This window comes from Equus asinus, chromosome 3, assembly GCF_041296235.1.
Source record: "Equus asinus isolate D_3611 breed Donkey chromosome 3, EquAss-T2T_v2, whole genome shotgun sequence".
NCBI classification, from domain to species: Eukaryota; Metazoa; Chordata; class Mammalia; order Perissodactyla; family Equidae; genus Equus; species Equus asinus.
In genome coordinates this window covers 15,646,199-15,662,059 of record NC_091792.1, presented here as the reverse complement: position 1 = coordinate 15,662,059, position 15,861 = coordinate 15,646,199, and the positions used below count along the sequence as shown (strand labels likewise).

Here is a 15,861-nt window from a genome sequence, read left to right as displayed (position 1 = left end):
ATTCAAGTAAAAAGAAAAATCCTCCAAAACATGGAAAATATGATCAACTTAAAGACAAATATTTTAGCCAAATTTCAAACTGCACAGATTTCATTATCAGTTTAATGGTTATATTAAAATCTGCGTTCAATTTCTAAAATATCATTACACTACAATCACACTTTAATAAGTTTACCATGAGCTGTCCTCAGAGAGCTGGCTATGTATGAAGTCAAACCTTACAAATAGAATAAATTATTAAAGCCTCCCTTAGATCACAAAACTTTATACCTTAATTCAACTTAAAACTGGTTAACCATTTCCAAAATGAGCTTTTAAAAAAACTACTTACTTTTGCCAGATGAATAAGTCCAGGAAAAATCTCATAAAAAATGGAAACTTTAAATAAGAAAAAAAACAAACCAGCAGCAATAATAAAAGAAGAAATAAAAAGTCATATCATGAAAATGATAGTTTCACCTAGAAAATGCTTCATATCTCATTAAAATATTTTACATATTTTTTAATTTATCAAATTCCTTAAATAATTAAACTGTGATCAGCAGAAAATGCTTTGACTATTTAAGGAAACTGCTTAGTAACCCCTGTCATTCTTACTATGGCAGAGTGGAAATGTGAAAAGATAAAGGAAATGAAAAATACAACAACAGAGGAAAGAGACAGGGACTTCTACTGATTGGTCCCAAGCCCAGGTGCTAGAGAAGCATATGTTTGTGCACAAGGTTCTCAAGTGAATTTTAAATCAACCATATGTAATATATATGACCAAATGTCCCCAAACTAAAAGAAGTCATATAAAAGGCCAAGAAAAAATGTTTTAAGTAACTAAATTTAAAATGAGTTTTGTTCTTATTTTTCTTCTTTGGGAATCTGTGATATGAGAGAATAATAATCAAATGAAAGGCCTCTTTTGTTATATGTGTATGTATCACCAGGACCTTCTTAACATAGTGCCTTGTACTTTACAGATGCTCAGTTTGGTAAAGGAATAAATTAAAGGGCAGATGCATGATTCTCTTGTATTATCTTAAAAATAAAGCAGTAGAAGGGGTAGAAATGGCAGGAGGACAGGCTGGTGGGAGGTGAGATGGGAAAAAGAGGAGAGAGTTAGGGATAAACCAGCATGTGTGGTCAGAAATAGTGAAAAATATTGCCAATGTGTAAAAGTGTACAAGGGCTATACATATGCCTTACATGACATTTTCTACCCCAGATTTGTCCAAATAGTTGAGTCATAAATTCAAATCATTTCCTCTGATCTCCTTTGATGGTTAGTTGACAATAAAAGTTTTGCATATATAGAAAGAAAAACTCTCCCCTGCCAAGACTGGCTGAAGGGATGCTCCAAATTTTTGTTAAATAGGAGGCAAAGAGATGAGGCTCCTCTCTGTTAGAAAGCTGAGCAAACTCACGTAAGCAAATTTCCTAAGCAGCCCCGACTCTTGTATCTTGACATACAGACCAGACCAGCTCCCACATGCGGAAGAAGAACCAATGCTGGTCAGAGAGCCAAGACGCTGGGGAAAGAGAAATACTATTGATGTTTTGGCTTGAGGGCAACAGGCAGAAGGAGGAAGCCCTGACAAAGAGTAAAGGAGATATTAGAAGACAATTCTTACCCCACAGTCTTAACAGGCAATATTTTAAAAAAAGAACAAAAGATTTTTACCTTATAATCAAAGCTTGTCCCTGGATGCTAATTGTGCTACATGTAATAGCTAGGGGTATGAATGTTAGTGAACAGGACCAACTTGAGAATCAGGCCTGAAAGATGCCACAAGAAAAGTCTAAATACCCAGTGAAAACATCTTTCTAAAACAAAAACAAACTAAATACTTCTTTCAGACATACAAAAACTGGAAGATTTCATGACCAGCACACCTGCATTACAGGAAATGTTAAAGTAAGCCCTTCAGGAAGAAGGAAAATGATACCAGATGGAAACCTGTATGTACACAAAAGACTAAAAGAGAAGTGGAAATGGTAACTACATTGAGTAAATATACGGATCTTTTTTTCTAATTATTTAAATCTCTTCAAAAGGAAATACTGTTTAGAGAAAAAAATGATGACAGCATACCGCGGGGTTTAGAACACATGCAAAGTAAAATGTATGACAATAGTACAAAGGCCAGGAGAGGAGCAACAGGAGTGTACTGTTTTAAGGTTATTATTCTATACATGTGATGTATTATCACTTAAAGGTAGACTATAATAAGTTAAAGATGTCTCAGGAAAATTAAAAAATATTTTGAACTAAATGGGGGGCTGGCCCCGTGGCCGAGTGGTTAAGTTCGCGCGCTCTGCTGCAGGTGGCCCAGTGTTTCGTCGGTTTGAATCCTGGGCGCGGACATGGCACTGCTCATCAGACCACGCTGAGGCAGCCACAACTAGAAGGACCCACAACGAAGAATATACAACTATGTACTGGGGGGCTTTGGGGAGAAAAAGGAAAAAAATAAAATCTTTAAAAAAAAAATATTTTGAAATGGAAATGAAAATACAACATATTAAATATGTGGGACGCAGCTAAAGCAATGCTTAATGGGTATTTATTTATTTTTAGAACAAATTCTTGTATTAGAAAAGAAGAAAGACTTAAAATCACTAGACAGTTCCCACAAACTAAAGGAAGAAGAGCAAATTAAGCCTAATGTAAAAAGGAAGGAAATAATAAATATTAAAGCAGAAATCAATGAAATGAAAACCAGAAAAACAATAACATAAAAACCTGACAATTTGAAAAGATCAACAAAACTGATGGATCTCCAGACAGACAGACCACAGGAAAAAAAGAGAGAAGACAGAATATCAGCAAGGAAAAACAGGACATCACTACTGATCCTGCAGACAATAAAAAGATAATAAGGGAATACTATAACAACTCTATGTTTACAAATTCAACAATTAAAGCAAAATGAACCAATTCTTTAAAAGATACAAACTACCAAAACTCACTCAGGAAAAAAATAGATAACCTGAACGTCTTACATTTACTAAAAAATTAAATTTTACTTAAGCCTTCCAAATTATGAAAATTCTAGGCCACACAGTTTCAACGGAGAAAATTTAAGGAGAAATAACACTAATTCTACACAATTTCTTTCAACAAATAAAACAGAGAGAACACTTCCCAAGTCACTCTGAAATGTGAGCATCACCCTAACACCAAAACCTAACAAAAACATAAGAAAACCACAGACCAATATCTCTCATGAAAATACATGTAAAAATTCTCAACAAAATATTAGCTAATAGAGTCCAGCAATATATAAAAAGGATACTAAATCACAGCTAAGTGGAATTCATCCAGGAATATAAGACTGATTCAACATTGAAAATCAATCAGTGTAATTCACCATATTGACAGACTAAGAAAAACCATATGATCATTTCAAAAAATGCAGAAAAAGCATTCAAGACAATTCAACACCCACCCATGATTGAAAAAAAAAAAAATCTCTCAGCATACTAGGAATAGATAGGAACTTAACCTAATACAGGACATCTTAAAAAAAACCACAAGGTTAACGCCATTCTTAATGGTAAGAGAGGGAATGAAGAGTTACTGTTTAATGGGCATAGAGTTTCGGTCTGGGAAAAGGAAAGTTCTGGAGATGGATGGTGGTGATGGTTGTGCAGCAATGTGAATATACTTAATTAATCACTTAAAAGTGGTTAAAATGGTAAATTTTATGTTATGTATATTATACCAGTTAAAAGAAAACACCTTTTCCCTTATATGGTTGTCATGGCTTCAAGCTATAGTTGGAGTTTCTTTAATGCTATGGTTACACATAGAAGAGCAGGGTTAATTCTACCTTGGGAAAGAAAATTAATCAAAGACCTAAATGTAAGAGCTAAAACTATACTCTTAAAAAGAAAATATGGAGTAAATCTTCATGACCTTGGATTTGGCAATGGTTTCTCAAATGTGACACCAAAAGTACACACAACAAAATAAAAAACAGATACCCTAGACTTCATCAAAATTAAAAACTTTTGTGCTTCAAAGGATACTATCAAGAAAATGAAAGAGGCAGCCCACTGAATGGGAGACAATATTTGCAAATCATGTATATCTGATATCAGATATCGAATATCTGATAAAGAACCTGTATCTAGAATATAAAAGAACTCTTTCAACTCAATAATAAAAAGACAACCCAATTAAAAATGGGCAAAGGATCCGAACAGACATTTCTCCAAAGAGATGTATACAAATAGCCAATAAGCAAATGAAAAGATGCTCAACATCATAAGCCACTAAGAAAATGCAAATCAAAACCAGAAAGAGATACAATTTCACACCCACTAGAATAGCTATAATCAAAAAGACAGAGGGGCCGGCCTGGTGGCACAGCGGTTAAGTTCGCACGTGCCGCTTCTCAGCAGCCCAGGTTGGCCGGTTGGGCTCCCAGGTGCGGACATGGCACCGTTTGGCAAAAGCCATGCTGTGGCAGGCGTCCCACGTAAAAAGTAGAGGAAGATGAGCATGGATGTTAGCTCAGGGCCAGTCTTCCTCAGCAAAAAGAGGAGGATTGGCAGTAGTTAGCTCAGGGCTAATCTTTCCCCCCTCCAAAAAAAGACAGATAATATCAAATATTAGTGAGGGCATGGAGAAACAGGAACTCTCCATACACTGCTGGTGGGAATGTAAAATGATGCAGCCACTTTGGAAAACTGTCTGGCAGTTCCTCAAATGGTTAAACACAGAGTTATCAGTGACCCAGCAATTCTACTACTAGATATATACCCAAAAGAATTGAAAACAGGTGTTCAAACAAAAACTTATACACAAATGTTCATAACAGCTTCATTCACGAGAACCAAAAGGAGAAGCATTTCAAAATGTTTTTCAACTAATGACTGGATAAATCAAATGTGCTATATCCATACAATGGAATATTATTTGGCAATAAAAAGGAATGAAGTACTGATACATGATACAACATGGATGAACCTTAGAAATTTTATGCTAAGTGAAAGAAGCCAGTCACAAAGAACCATATATTTTATGGTTCCATTTATATGAAATGTCTAGAATAGGTAAATCTAGAGAGACATAAAATAGATAAATGGTTGCCTAGGGCTGGGAGAACGGGCAGCTTGGAATAGGAGAGGTAAAGGGTATATGGTTTCTTTTGGGGATGATGAAAATGTTCTAAAATTGACTGTAGTGATGGCTGTACAACTCTTTGAATACACTAGACCACCAAATTGTATCTTTTAAATGACTGAATTGTTTGATATGTGAATTAGATCTCAATAAAGCTATTACCAAAAACATATATCCTTATATGGAAAGGTAAAAGAAATACTTTTGAAAAATAAGAACCACTATGAACCAAAATGCCTCACAAAATATTCATTCAGCCCTTCAACAAACTTTTATTTAGTTGTTACTATTTGCCAAGCAGTGGGAATACAAAGATGAACAAGACAAAACGTCCACAAGGCATATATGTGTATTACGTGTGCACGTGTATTAAGGATCATATTACAAGATCTTTGGTAAGTGAGAAATCAGAAAATAATTTTCAGGCAGAGGAGAAGAAAACGTGCAAAGATACGGAGTGGTTCAAAAGGACTAGAGCAAATGTAAGATGAAAGTGAAGAAGGAGGCATAAGCCAGGTTACGAATACCAAACCACAGAGCTTAGACTTCATCCCAGAAATGATCAACAGGTAGTTATGCTGACGGTTTTTAAGCCAGATCAGTAATTTCTTTTGGAAAAATCACTCTTCGAAGTATTGGGATGGATAGACTAAAGGGCAAGATCAGAAAAGAGTGCAAATACTTCATATTTGTATAAAGTGAAGTGAAGAAGTGCAGTACCACGAAAGAACCACATTAACCCTACCAATGATTTCCTTTGCTCTAAATGAAAATCTGCGTTTTTAGCACACACTCATCAAGTATTCAGTATTTATCAACTACATATATAAGTACAGGATATTCCTCTATGATAACCTCAACATCATTTATAAATTCAAAAGAAGTCAGCCATCGGAAACTGCAAGTTAAGAGTTTTCCATTTATAATCTGACAGGAAGAGTGTTTGATTTCACCAGTTAACCAGGAACAAAGCTGAGAATAGAAATTGGTGATCCTTCCACTAACTTTTGTATCTCTTCATTTCACCTCCTATAGAAGCTGAGAAAAGTACAGTATAAAAAGAAAAGCGGAATGAGTTAAACTTCCAAAATATTTAATAAGGCTAAAACTACAGTTTTCAGTTTGGCACAGAGTATTTCCTGGTTAAAAGTAATCTACTTTCCCAAATGTGCTTTCCTGTTCAACTGTTATTACTTAAAACTATAAAAATGCATAAGAGAAGTTGGCAGGGAAGACTGGCATCTTGGGAGTGATAGAAGACACTCTTCTGTCTAGACAACAAGAAGCAAAATCAAAAGAAACCGAATTCAAAAGCCCTGCCAAGAATCAATATGGAATTAATAGAATTTCCACAGGTTGTACTATCTATTCCAAAAAAAGCAATCTGTTATTTAGTAAAGCATCCCTGAAACCCTCAATCCTTTGAGTCTGTAAAAAATAAAGAAAATATAGAATACAGTACTGTTTTTAAAGAATAAAAACTCAAATAAATTCATTCTAATTATCCTGAGGGTACGTAAAGAATGAAATGTAATTATGGTCAATTAAACTATTTAACTCAAATCTCTGAATCAGAAACATAATACTAATGAGTTCACCCTATGAAATTCAACTGGCTTGTCACATACTGATGCTCTAGTCTGAAAAGGTGCCAAATGAAAATACATAACAAATTTTGAATATGTAATTAATGAAACGACAGCCTTTTGATTATTTACATAATTAAGAAGTTTGCTACTTCTTTAAATGGGAGTAAATGAGGAATGTTTCTTTAACTATGGCATTTCATATACACTCAGTTTGACTGCTGACTACCTCTAAACCTGGATCCAAGCTTACAAAGGAGTTTGGGACTATACAGTTAGTCCTGAGGCTCTGGTTGCAGTTCACTTTACAAAAGTGGGTTCACATGAAAGAACAGCCCTATCTCTTACTGGCTTTTAGACTATCCTGAAACAAATGTTCAAATTCTGAAAACTGCAACCCAAAGGCAGTATCAAAGTATAAAGATAGATTATTTCAAGTGATAAGGGATAATCTAAAACTACATAAAATGAAATGGGGAAAACCAGGAGGGTGGGGGGGTTAAAATGCATAAATGAATTAAACTTGATGGCAACCAATTTGGACATATTTGGTTAAGAATGCCATTTGTCAGTGATAATTATTATGGTGTATATAAAATAACATTGCAAAAATAATATAAATATAAAAATATTTAAAGCACTGTATTTTTTTCTTCATTTACTTTAATAAAATGAGAATTCTTTTTTTTTGAGGAAGATTGGCCCTGAGCTAACCACTGCCAGTCCTCCTCTTTTTTGCTGAGGAAGCCTGGCCCTGAGCTAACATCCGTGCCCATCTTCCTCTACTCTATACGTGGGACGCCTACCACAGCATGGTGTGCCAAGAGGTGCCATGTCCGTACCCGGGATCCGAACCGGCGAACCCCTGGCCGCCGAGAATGGGAACGTGCAAACTTAACCGCTGCGCCACTGGGCTGGCCCCCCTAAAATGAGAATTTTTAATAGCAGATCAAGGAAGCAACCTGTTTCTGCCAGAAATATAAAGGACTATTCCATATCCACCCACAGTAGACAGCTCAGCATTATTACAGGCCTCTTTATTCCAAAAATATTAAATTCACTGAACAAATAGCAAGGATTAAAATTCACTGAAGAAATCAGCTGCTTTATAAAATATGAAAAAATTAAAGACTGTTACATATGGGTAATAGTAAACTGTACTGTACTTTGGTACAGAAGAAGGATGAGATACTCTTTTTCAGATATATCTGAAATTGACCAGCTAATGTATTTTTTCATGAAAATTAAAGTCATTCATTCAACAGATATTGAGTGGACATCTATTATGTGCTCGTCATATACTAAGTACTAAGGATAAAAATAAAAAGTAAGAACTGCTCTCATGGAATTTAAAATCCATCAAAAAACCATCCAGCTACACCCTTTATCTAAAAATTTATCATTTTTATAGGAAGGAGAAGATATATAATTGATAATTATTTTTCATTTTCTTTTTTAAATCTCTATTCATCTAAAGACTATCCATTCTTATTCCTCATAATAAAGATCTTCTCAGTCAAGAAAATAAACTCTAGTGGAAAGTAAAAAGAGAAAAGAACTAAAGTGAAAATGAGATTTTGCTTAAGCTCTTTGTAATTTTAAATTTTTATCATATGATTATAAATTAGAATAACCTTTCTGGGAAAAAAAATAACTTGATATTTGTCACAAGCTTTAAAAATCACATATTTTAGTCTGGAAATTCCTCCTCTAGGAATCACAAATGCAAATATTTGAACACAAATATGTTTATAACCATATAAAAAATAGAATAGAAAAAGACCTAAATATTCAAAAATAGGAGGATAAAACAATTACAGCTTATCCATTTAACAGTCCACTATGCAGCCATAAAAAAGATGTTTGCCAAGAAATTTTAAAGTAAAATGTTTACCATATAATTTTAAGTGAAAATAGCAGAATATAAAACTATATACTCTAAGAGTAACTATATTAAAATATCTATATGCACAGGGAAAAAAATCTAAAACATTCTATTGGAACTGTAACAAAATATTAACAGTTATCATCTCTGGGTGAAAAATTGAAATTTCACGATGCATATTAGCATACTCAAAGATTCTAAGGACTCTTGCAGTAAAGAAATACATTTGATGGGGCCAGACTGGTGGTGTGGTGGTTGAGTTCGTGCGCTCTGCTTCAGTGGCCCAGGGTTCATGGGTTTGGATCCCAGGTATGGACCTGCACACGGCTCCTCAAGCCATGCTGTGGCAGGCACACCACATGCAAAAAATGGAGGAAGACTGGCACAGATACTGGCTCAGGGACAATCTTCCTCAAGCAAAAAGAGGAAGTATGGCAACAGATGTTAGCTCAGGGCCAATCTTCCTCACTGAAAAAAAAAAAAAAGAAATATATTTGACTTTAATGATCAATTAATTGTAAAATACATTTGACTTTTAATACATCAATTGATATAATCACCAATTCAGAAAATCCAAAAGAGGGAAACACTACATTTAAGTAAGCGGCTAACACTTGTGGTCTCCTGAAATTAATAATGTGTCATATTATAATTGGCAATATTCCCATCTTAAGACATTTCTTTCAAACTTAAATGTAACTAGGCAAGTGTGATTTAGAAGTTTTAATTTCACACACTAACATCTTCTCTCAAAAGATGCTGAATGCTCAATTTGCTATTAAAAAATGTTCACAACTAACTAGCTACTTGAAACAGGTTTTCTATAGCAAAGTAAGTATTAAATCTTCTGCAGAAACAATTTAAAGATATTTTTATAAATGTAATAGCCAGAAATCAGAAGAGTGGAGTTTAGGAATCCAATTATAGAAATGTTGACTTCCGAGGAAAATTTTTACAATCTGAAGTGAGCATAAAAAGCAATGTAAAGAAAGTCCTTTGACCGGGGCTAATCACTCTGGAGCTCATGAGTAACATCACAGTGCACCATGGCCCGAGGCCAAATAATAAAGTGCCAAATGGAAAATGGCTCAAGTCCATGGCCTGTAAATACTGTATCAAAAGAAAATAAAGGAAAAAATCTTTCATTAGAGCAATTAAAAACGGAGTTGTAGTACCAGTTCCTGTGATGAATAAATCAGTTCAGCAATTCCAAGAGTGGACAGCCACTGTTTAAACACATTCTCCATTGGCAGTAACTTTAAGTTTAAACCCTTACTGTATGTTTCTTTAGTTCCTAAACTGTTTTAAACACTAAGGTGTTTCTGGATGGTGTAGTTGGTTTATAGCCCTACTACCTGAAATTTTCACATACGGCATTTGATGATTAGGCATCTACCTGACCCCTTATATTACGCAATGGTAGCCAAGAAAATACAGATAAATACTGCAAGTAAAAGCATTCCTACCAATGGCCCAATCTTTAGACCTTAAACTCCAAAGAAATGAAAAGTTACTACTAACCCAACATCAATTATTCATTATTCCATAATTTCATTTGTCAAACTATGCATCCTAAATTAGCATATTCTGCTACAGAGTTTCTGAAAAAACCCAAAGGAAGCTGTAAATTCAGTAGCGAATTTGAAAATCTTTCAAAAAGAATTCAAAACCACACTAAGTGCCCTAAACTAGCCACTAGTCCTTGGGGATGTTCCTATCTTTAGGGCACCATTTCCTAGCCTAAATGTACAAAACATTTGTGTTCTATAAGAAGTAAACAAGTGCCTGCATCACTTAGCTTTTGCTAACTAACCCAAATTTAATGGCTCGAAATTCATTATTTCTGACAATTCTGAGAGTTACCTGAGTGGTTCTTTTGGTCCAGGCAAACTTTGACGGGGGTAGGATAGTCTAGCATGGCGTCACACATTTGACAATTGGCAAGATGGCTGGACTAAAAGGATCTCAGCCAGGAGAGCTCATGTCTGCTCTCTCATCCTCCAGAAAGCTAGTACAGACTTCTAACACAGCTAACACTTCAAAGAGCAGCAAGAAAAGGCAGGTCCCAAGCTTTCAAGCCTGCATGCACTGTCACTAATATCCTACTGGCCAAAGCAAGTTACAGGGCCAAGTACAGATTCAACGGGTGGGAAACTTGACTTCATTTCTTTTGTGGTAGAAGCTACAAAGTTGCAGTGCTAAAAGGCAAACACACAGTGACAGGAAGAATCTGTGGTCATTTTTTGCAATCTACCACACTATAAAATGCAGAAAGTCTCTGCTCCACATGGTCCATGGCCAAGTAAGTTTCCCTAACAGCTCTCTTTTGACACTTGACAATACATATCAGCATATTAAAAGACTCTGAGAAGTCCTGCAGGAAAGAAATACAATTGATTTTATTTAAACCAGTATTTCCCAAATTTATTTGACCATAAAACACATTTTTCAAGGAAGACTCACTTCTAAAAATGAAAACAAATTCACTGATTTCTCCCCACTCTATCATTCCTCAAAGTCTACTGCATTGATTTAATATCATTTTAGCCTCTTTTATTTTTTAACTTACAACAACTAAAAAACATTGGTTAATGATCAAAAGAACTGTGAATGCTGACATGCCTATACACAATGGGGCAAAGGATAAAAAACTATGCCTGACTCTCTTAACAAGGCTCTGAGTTTTCAAATAACTGTAATGTCAGAGCTTTTACAAGACAGTATCTAAGAAGCAACAGGACTATCTCAAAAGAGAAAAAGAAATGGGGCAATACTATACAGGCAAAGGGAACAGTCACAAAATTGCATTCTTCCCTCAGAGCTCTCCTATAACTGACAGAGAGCAATCTGTAAACCTTCCTCAAGCTACACTAAGACACAGACATTCTCCTTATGCTCAAGCCAAGCTTAATGGCACATTCCCTATCTCAGTACAATGCAGGACACACTGCCAATGCTTTCTTTCAATGTTCATTATCTAGAAATATTAATATATTCAAAGAAAACTATAAGGCCATTTTTTTCCTACACATCAGGCTCACTTAGGTCTGGGAGGACATAACAGATGATCCATGCATAAAAGATAACTTTTGTTGCACTTGTGGTGATTTGACAGAGAACTGTGCAAAGACTGTCAATGATGAAGTATATGTAAAAGAACCCAAGGAAACATCAGGATTATTAGTAGAAGGTATCATAATTAGAAGATTTTTTTGTCCTAAAATTAGCCTACTTGACATTTTCTTATAAAACTAAACATACAATTAGTATACAGCCAAGCAATTGCATTCTTGGGCATTTATTCCAGAGAAATGAAAACTTACATTCACACGATATCTATATACAATTGTTCATATCAGCTTTATTCATAATAGCCCAAAACTGGAAACAACCTAGATGTCCTTCAACAGGTGAATGGTTAAATAAACTATGGTACATATATTCCTTCAGGAATAGAAAGGAACAAACTATTGATACACATAACAACTTGGATGAATATCCAGGGAATTATGCTAAGTGAAAGAAAAAAACTAATCCCAAATAGTTGCATACTACGTAATTCCATTTATATAACATTTCTGAAATGACGGAACTTTAGAAATGGGTACAGGAACAAGGTAGGTGTGGTTATGAAAGGGCAATGCAAGAGATCATTGCGGTGATGAACTACTCAGTATCTTGATTCTGGTGACGGATACACAAATCTTTATGTCTAATAAAACTGCACGGAACTAAATACACACACACACACACGTGCACACAGACACATAAATGAATACAAGTAACACTGGGGAAATCTGAATAAGATCAATGATTATATCAATGGAACATCCTTCTTGTGACACTGTAGTATAGTTTTGCAAGATGTTACCACTGGAGGAAACTGGGTAAAGGATACACAGGATCTCCCTACAGTATTTCTTACACCTGCACTGAAACTACAATTATCTCCATAAAAGTTTCAATTCAAAAAACTTTTTTTTTTTTTTTTAAAGATTTTACTTTTTCCTTTGTCTCCCCAAAGCCCCCTGGTACATAGTTGTATATTCTTCGTTGTGGGTCCTTCTAGTTGTGGCATGTGGGACGCTGCCTCAGCGTGGTTTGATGAGCAGTGCCATGTCCGCACCCAGGATTCGAACCAACGAAACACTGGGCCGCCTGCAGCGGAGCGCGCGAACTTAACCACTCGGCCACGGGGCCAGCCCCTCAAAAAACTTTTTTTAAAGTTTAGCCTAGAAAGGTAGTTTCCCTGGAGTCTGCGTCTCTTTCAGAGTTTAATTCAAACAGTGCGACTAGCATTGAGCTACAAATGACTTACATTTGGGACATCAATTGCTACCTCCCTCATGGCACTGGGCCTGATGTCATTCATTCCCTGCAAGAAATCATTCAGAGTAATCTTCACTAATCCAGCCACCTTGCTGTCAGGGAGGTTAGGCTGTTTCTTCAGAACTCTCCGCAAGGCATAGAGACCTGCAAAGAGAAAAGTAGCACAAGATTTATTGTCTACCCCATAAATACAGACTGAACCATTATCAATAAAAATAATAATAATAAACCCAAACCTAAAGTATATTATAGAATTTAACTTTTTTTGTGTTTGTCTATGTGTATGAGGGTAGAAGGGTATGAAGGGAGATGGAAGAATGTGGGGATGAAGGCAAAACTCCAAATGCTTAGTTCTGGCAGCAGTGAAAATATGACAAACTGAGATGACATATGAAAGATATTTTCCAAACATGAAACAAAACTTACAAAACATCACAAAAAAGACCATAAAGATTTGTCAAAATACTCAGTTTGGGGAATTTCTTTTAAAAGAGTAAAACATTAAGGTAACAACATACCTTTTGTCTCTGCCCATTTTGTTCATACACTCAAACCAGAGTTACAAGTTTTGTAAGATGCTGGCAGAACATCTTAAAGGAAATATTCAGTTGGCAGTTGTAAATGTGGTTTTGGAACTCGAGAGAATCAGATTTCAGAGTTATGTGCATACACATGAGAACTGCTATTAAGGAGTGGAAGAGATCTATAAAGGGAGGCTAGAGAGAGATCAGGGATGGAAAAAAGAGGGCTGAAGACTCAATCTTAGGAAAGTTCATCATTTGAAGAAAGTAAGAAAAAATGATGGTTTAAAAAAATAGAGAATTAATAGGAAGAGATAGAGGAGTAGAAACAGAATAGTAAAATACTGCAAGAGCCAAAAAGATGGTCAACCAATTCAAATTTAGAAAAATCCAAAATAACTTAAAAGAGATCACGCTGACCTGGAAAGTTAAAGATGGTCAGATCTTTGTTCTTGCCATCTGCTTGGAGTTTAAACACTGACAGGACTGACTGTCCCAACTCCCTCCCCCCACAATTAAGTTGCCAGATTTAGAGCCCTTTGATCTGTGACAAAGACCTCGAGTCTAGAGTGCAGCAAAATCCCTCTGAGCTCCTTGCCTTAGGGTCTTTTTTAATGAAGTGCTGCTACATTTGTGCTCCAGTGCACATGAAGTTCCACTTGGAAGAACTTTAGTCCCAGAGACCACTTAGAAATCCAGTCTGAACATATGAACTTGCCCTGGAACACCACCTGGCTCCATGATTTTTCACTGTCTTTTGTCTAAAATATCATGCCTCAGTGAATTTTTACTAAATTAAAATATGATAATTGCCATTTTACTTGCTTTTATATTTGAACTTTTATAGAGAAACAGAAGCATTGATACAAGGAAGACAGATGCAAACTCCCCAAAACAGAGGGTTGGGTATCTCTGACTAAGAAAAAACAATGGGAAGTACAACAATACTGAAAAAATAAATTCATCGTAATATTTCCCAGGAAACTATCAGTGTGAGTCTAATATCATGGAGGTCTCTGAGATAGTAGGCTAACTGGAAAAAAAATTACACAAGAGGATATATGTAAAAATATCACTATTTTCTAGGGAAAATTTCTTAGGCCATTCTCTGCAAACTAAAATCTGTAAGTCACTTATTTAGGTCGATCTTACAAATACCCATTTGGTTTTTCTGCCTTCCAAAATGTTGAAAAACAATTCTTCCTGTCTCTCTCAAATTTCTGCTTATCTTTCAAGCAGAAGCACTAACTACCTCTGTTAGACTATCTTTTCAAGGATGTTTGTATACAGGAAGATAAGAGTGAGTCCCCCCAAAGCAAAGGGCAGACATGCTTACTGCCCATTACAAAAGACTCAGGTTCCCTAAATTCAGGGTTATCTTCCTGTAATGCCAGAACTCAGATGTCACTGAGCCCTCTTTGTGTCACTCTGTGAAAACTGAGGCTTAAAGAACTGGTGCAAATGCTGCTGCTCTGGCTACTTCTGTTGCTGTAAGTAATATTCTGTTCTTTGACTCTGACCCAGGAATATTGTGTCTTCCACAAGCATTTGCAAAATTTGTTAACTTACCATTAGGGTAAAATCTCAGACCCTTCACAGCTCTTATCACAAATATAAAAGTTTATGTCAAATTAGGTTGTTTCATTGACCAACATATTTTTTAGTTAAATGGTGCAGTAGCATAAAAACTAAATAAATAAAACTTCAGTAGCAACCTGTTATGTTGTATTAAACAGCACCTTGGTAGCCTGAATGAATTCAAGCAGTTTCTAAAAAATCTTACATAAATGAAAGTAATCAAAAGACCAGAAGAATCTGACGCTTCTTCATGTCCCAAATGGCTATGTGGCAACATTTATCAATATTTCTAATTTAGACCAAATACCTCACTCTTACCGGTATTGAAGACACTAGAAAGAGCAACAAGGGAAGCGGTCTAATTTCCGGCCACAGTTATGTCAGGTAAGTATAAAGTTTGACAATAAAGGAGACCAATTATTTTCATTTGACGAAGGGGTTTGGAAAGGGCAGGAAATTATAGTTTTAAAAAGCTCAGACAATATTATAAGTATTATTTACAAAACAAACCTCCAGGATTGCAAAAACAAACTACAGAATTTAGAAGTGGACAAAAACTCCTCATCTTTGAGGACAGCAAGAAAATAGCAGTAATTCCCAGAGGAGACAGAAAAGGCAAAAGAATAAAGAAGCCTGGAGTTTTCAAAAGTTAAGAAATAGTGAAGTACAAAGATTGATTCTGTGATGAACACAGCACAACTTAACATATCTAAATGATAGGTAAACATATATACCAATGATGCAACCATTTCTAAAAATATTTTTGAAACTTCTCTTTTTAAGATTATAAGTCATGTATAGAAAATAAGTCTTAAGCCCTTGCTTTATCACTCATCTTAGTCT

At 35.4% G+C, this 15,861-nt stretch overlaps 1 protein-coding gene across 3 annotated transcripts in view; it reads right to left on the bottom strand.

Annotated features, from left to right (window-relative positions):
- The window catches only part of AFG2A (AFG2 AAA ATPase homolog A), a 307,360-nt gene that overhangs the window by 258,934 nt on the left and 32,565 nt on the right, over nucleotides 1–15,861 (bottom strand). For all 3 annotated transcript variants that reach the window (XM_014845518.3, XM_070504718.1, XM_070504719.1), the window contains exon 10: nucleotides 12,909–13,063. In XM_014845518.3, coding sequence (XP_014701004.2) covers nucleotides 12,909–13,063 — 155 coding nt within the window. The remainder of the gene's footprint in view (nucleotides 1–12,908; nucleotides 13,064–15,861) is intronic.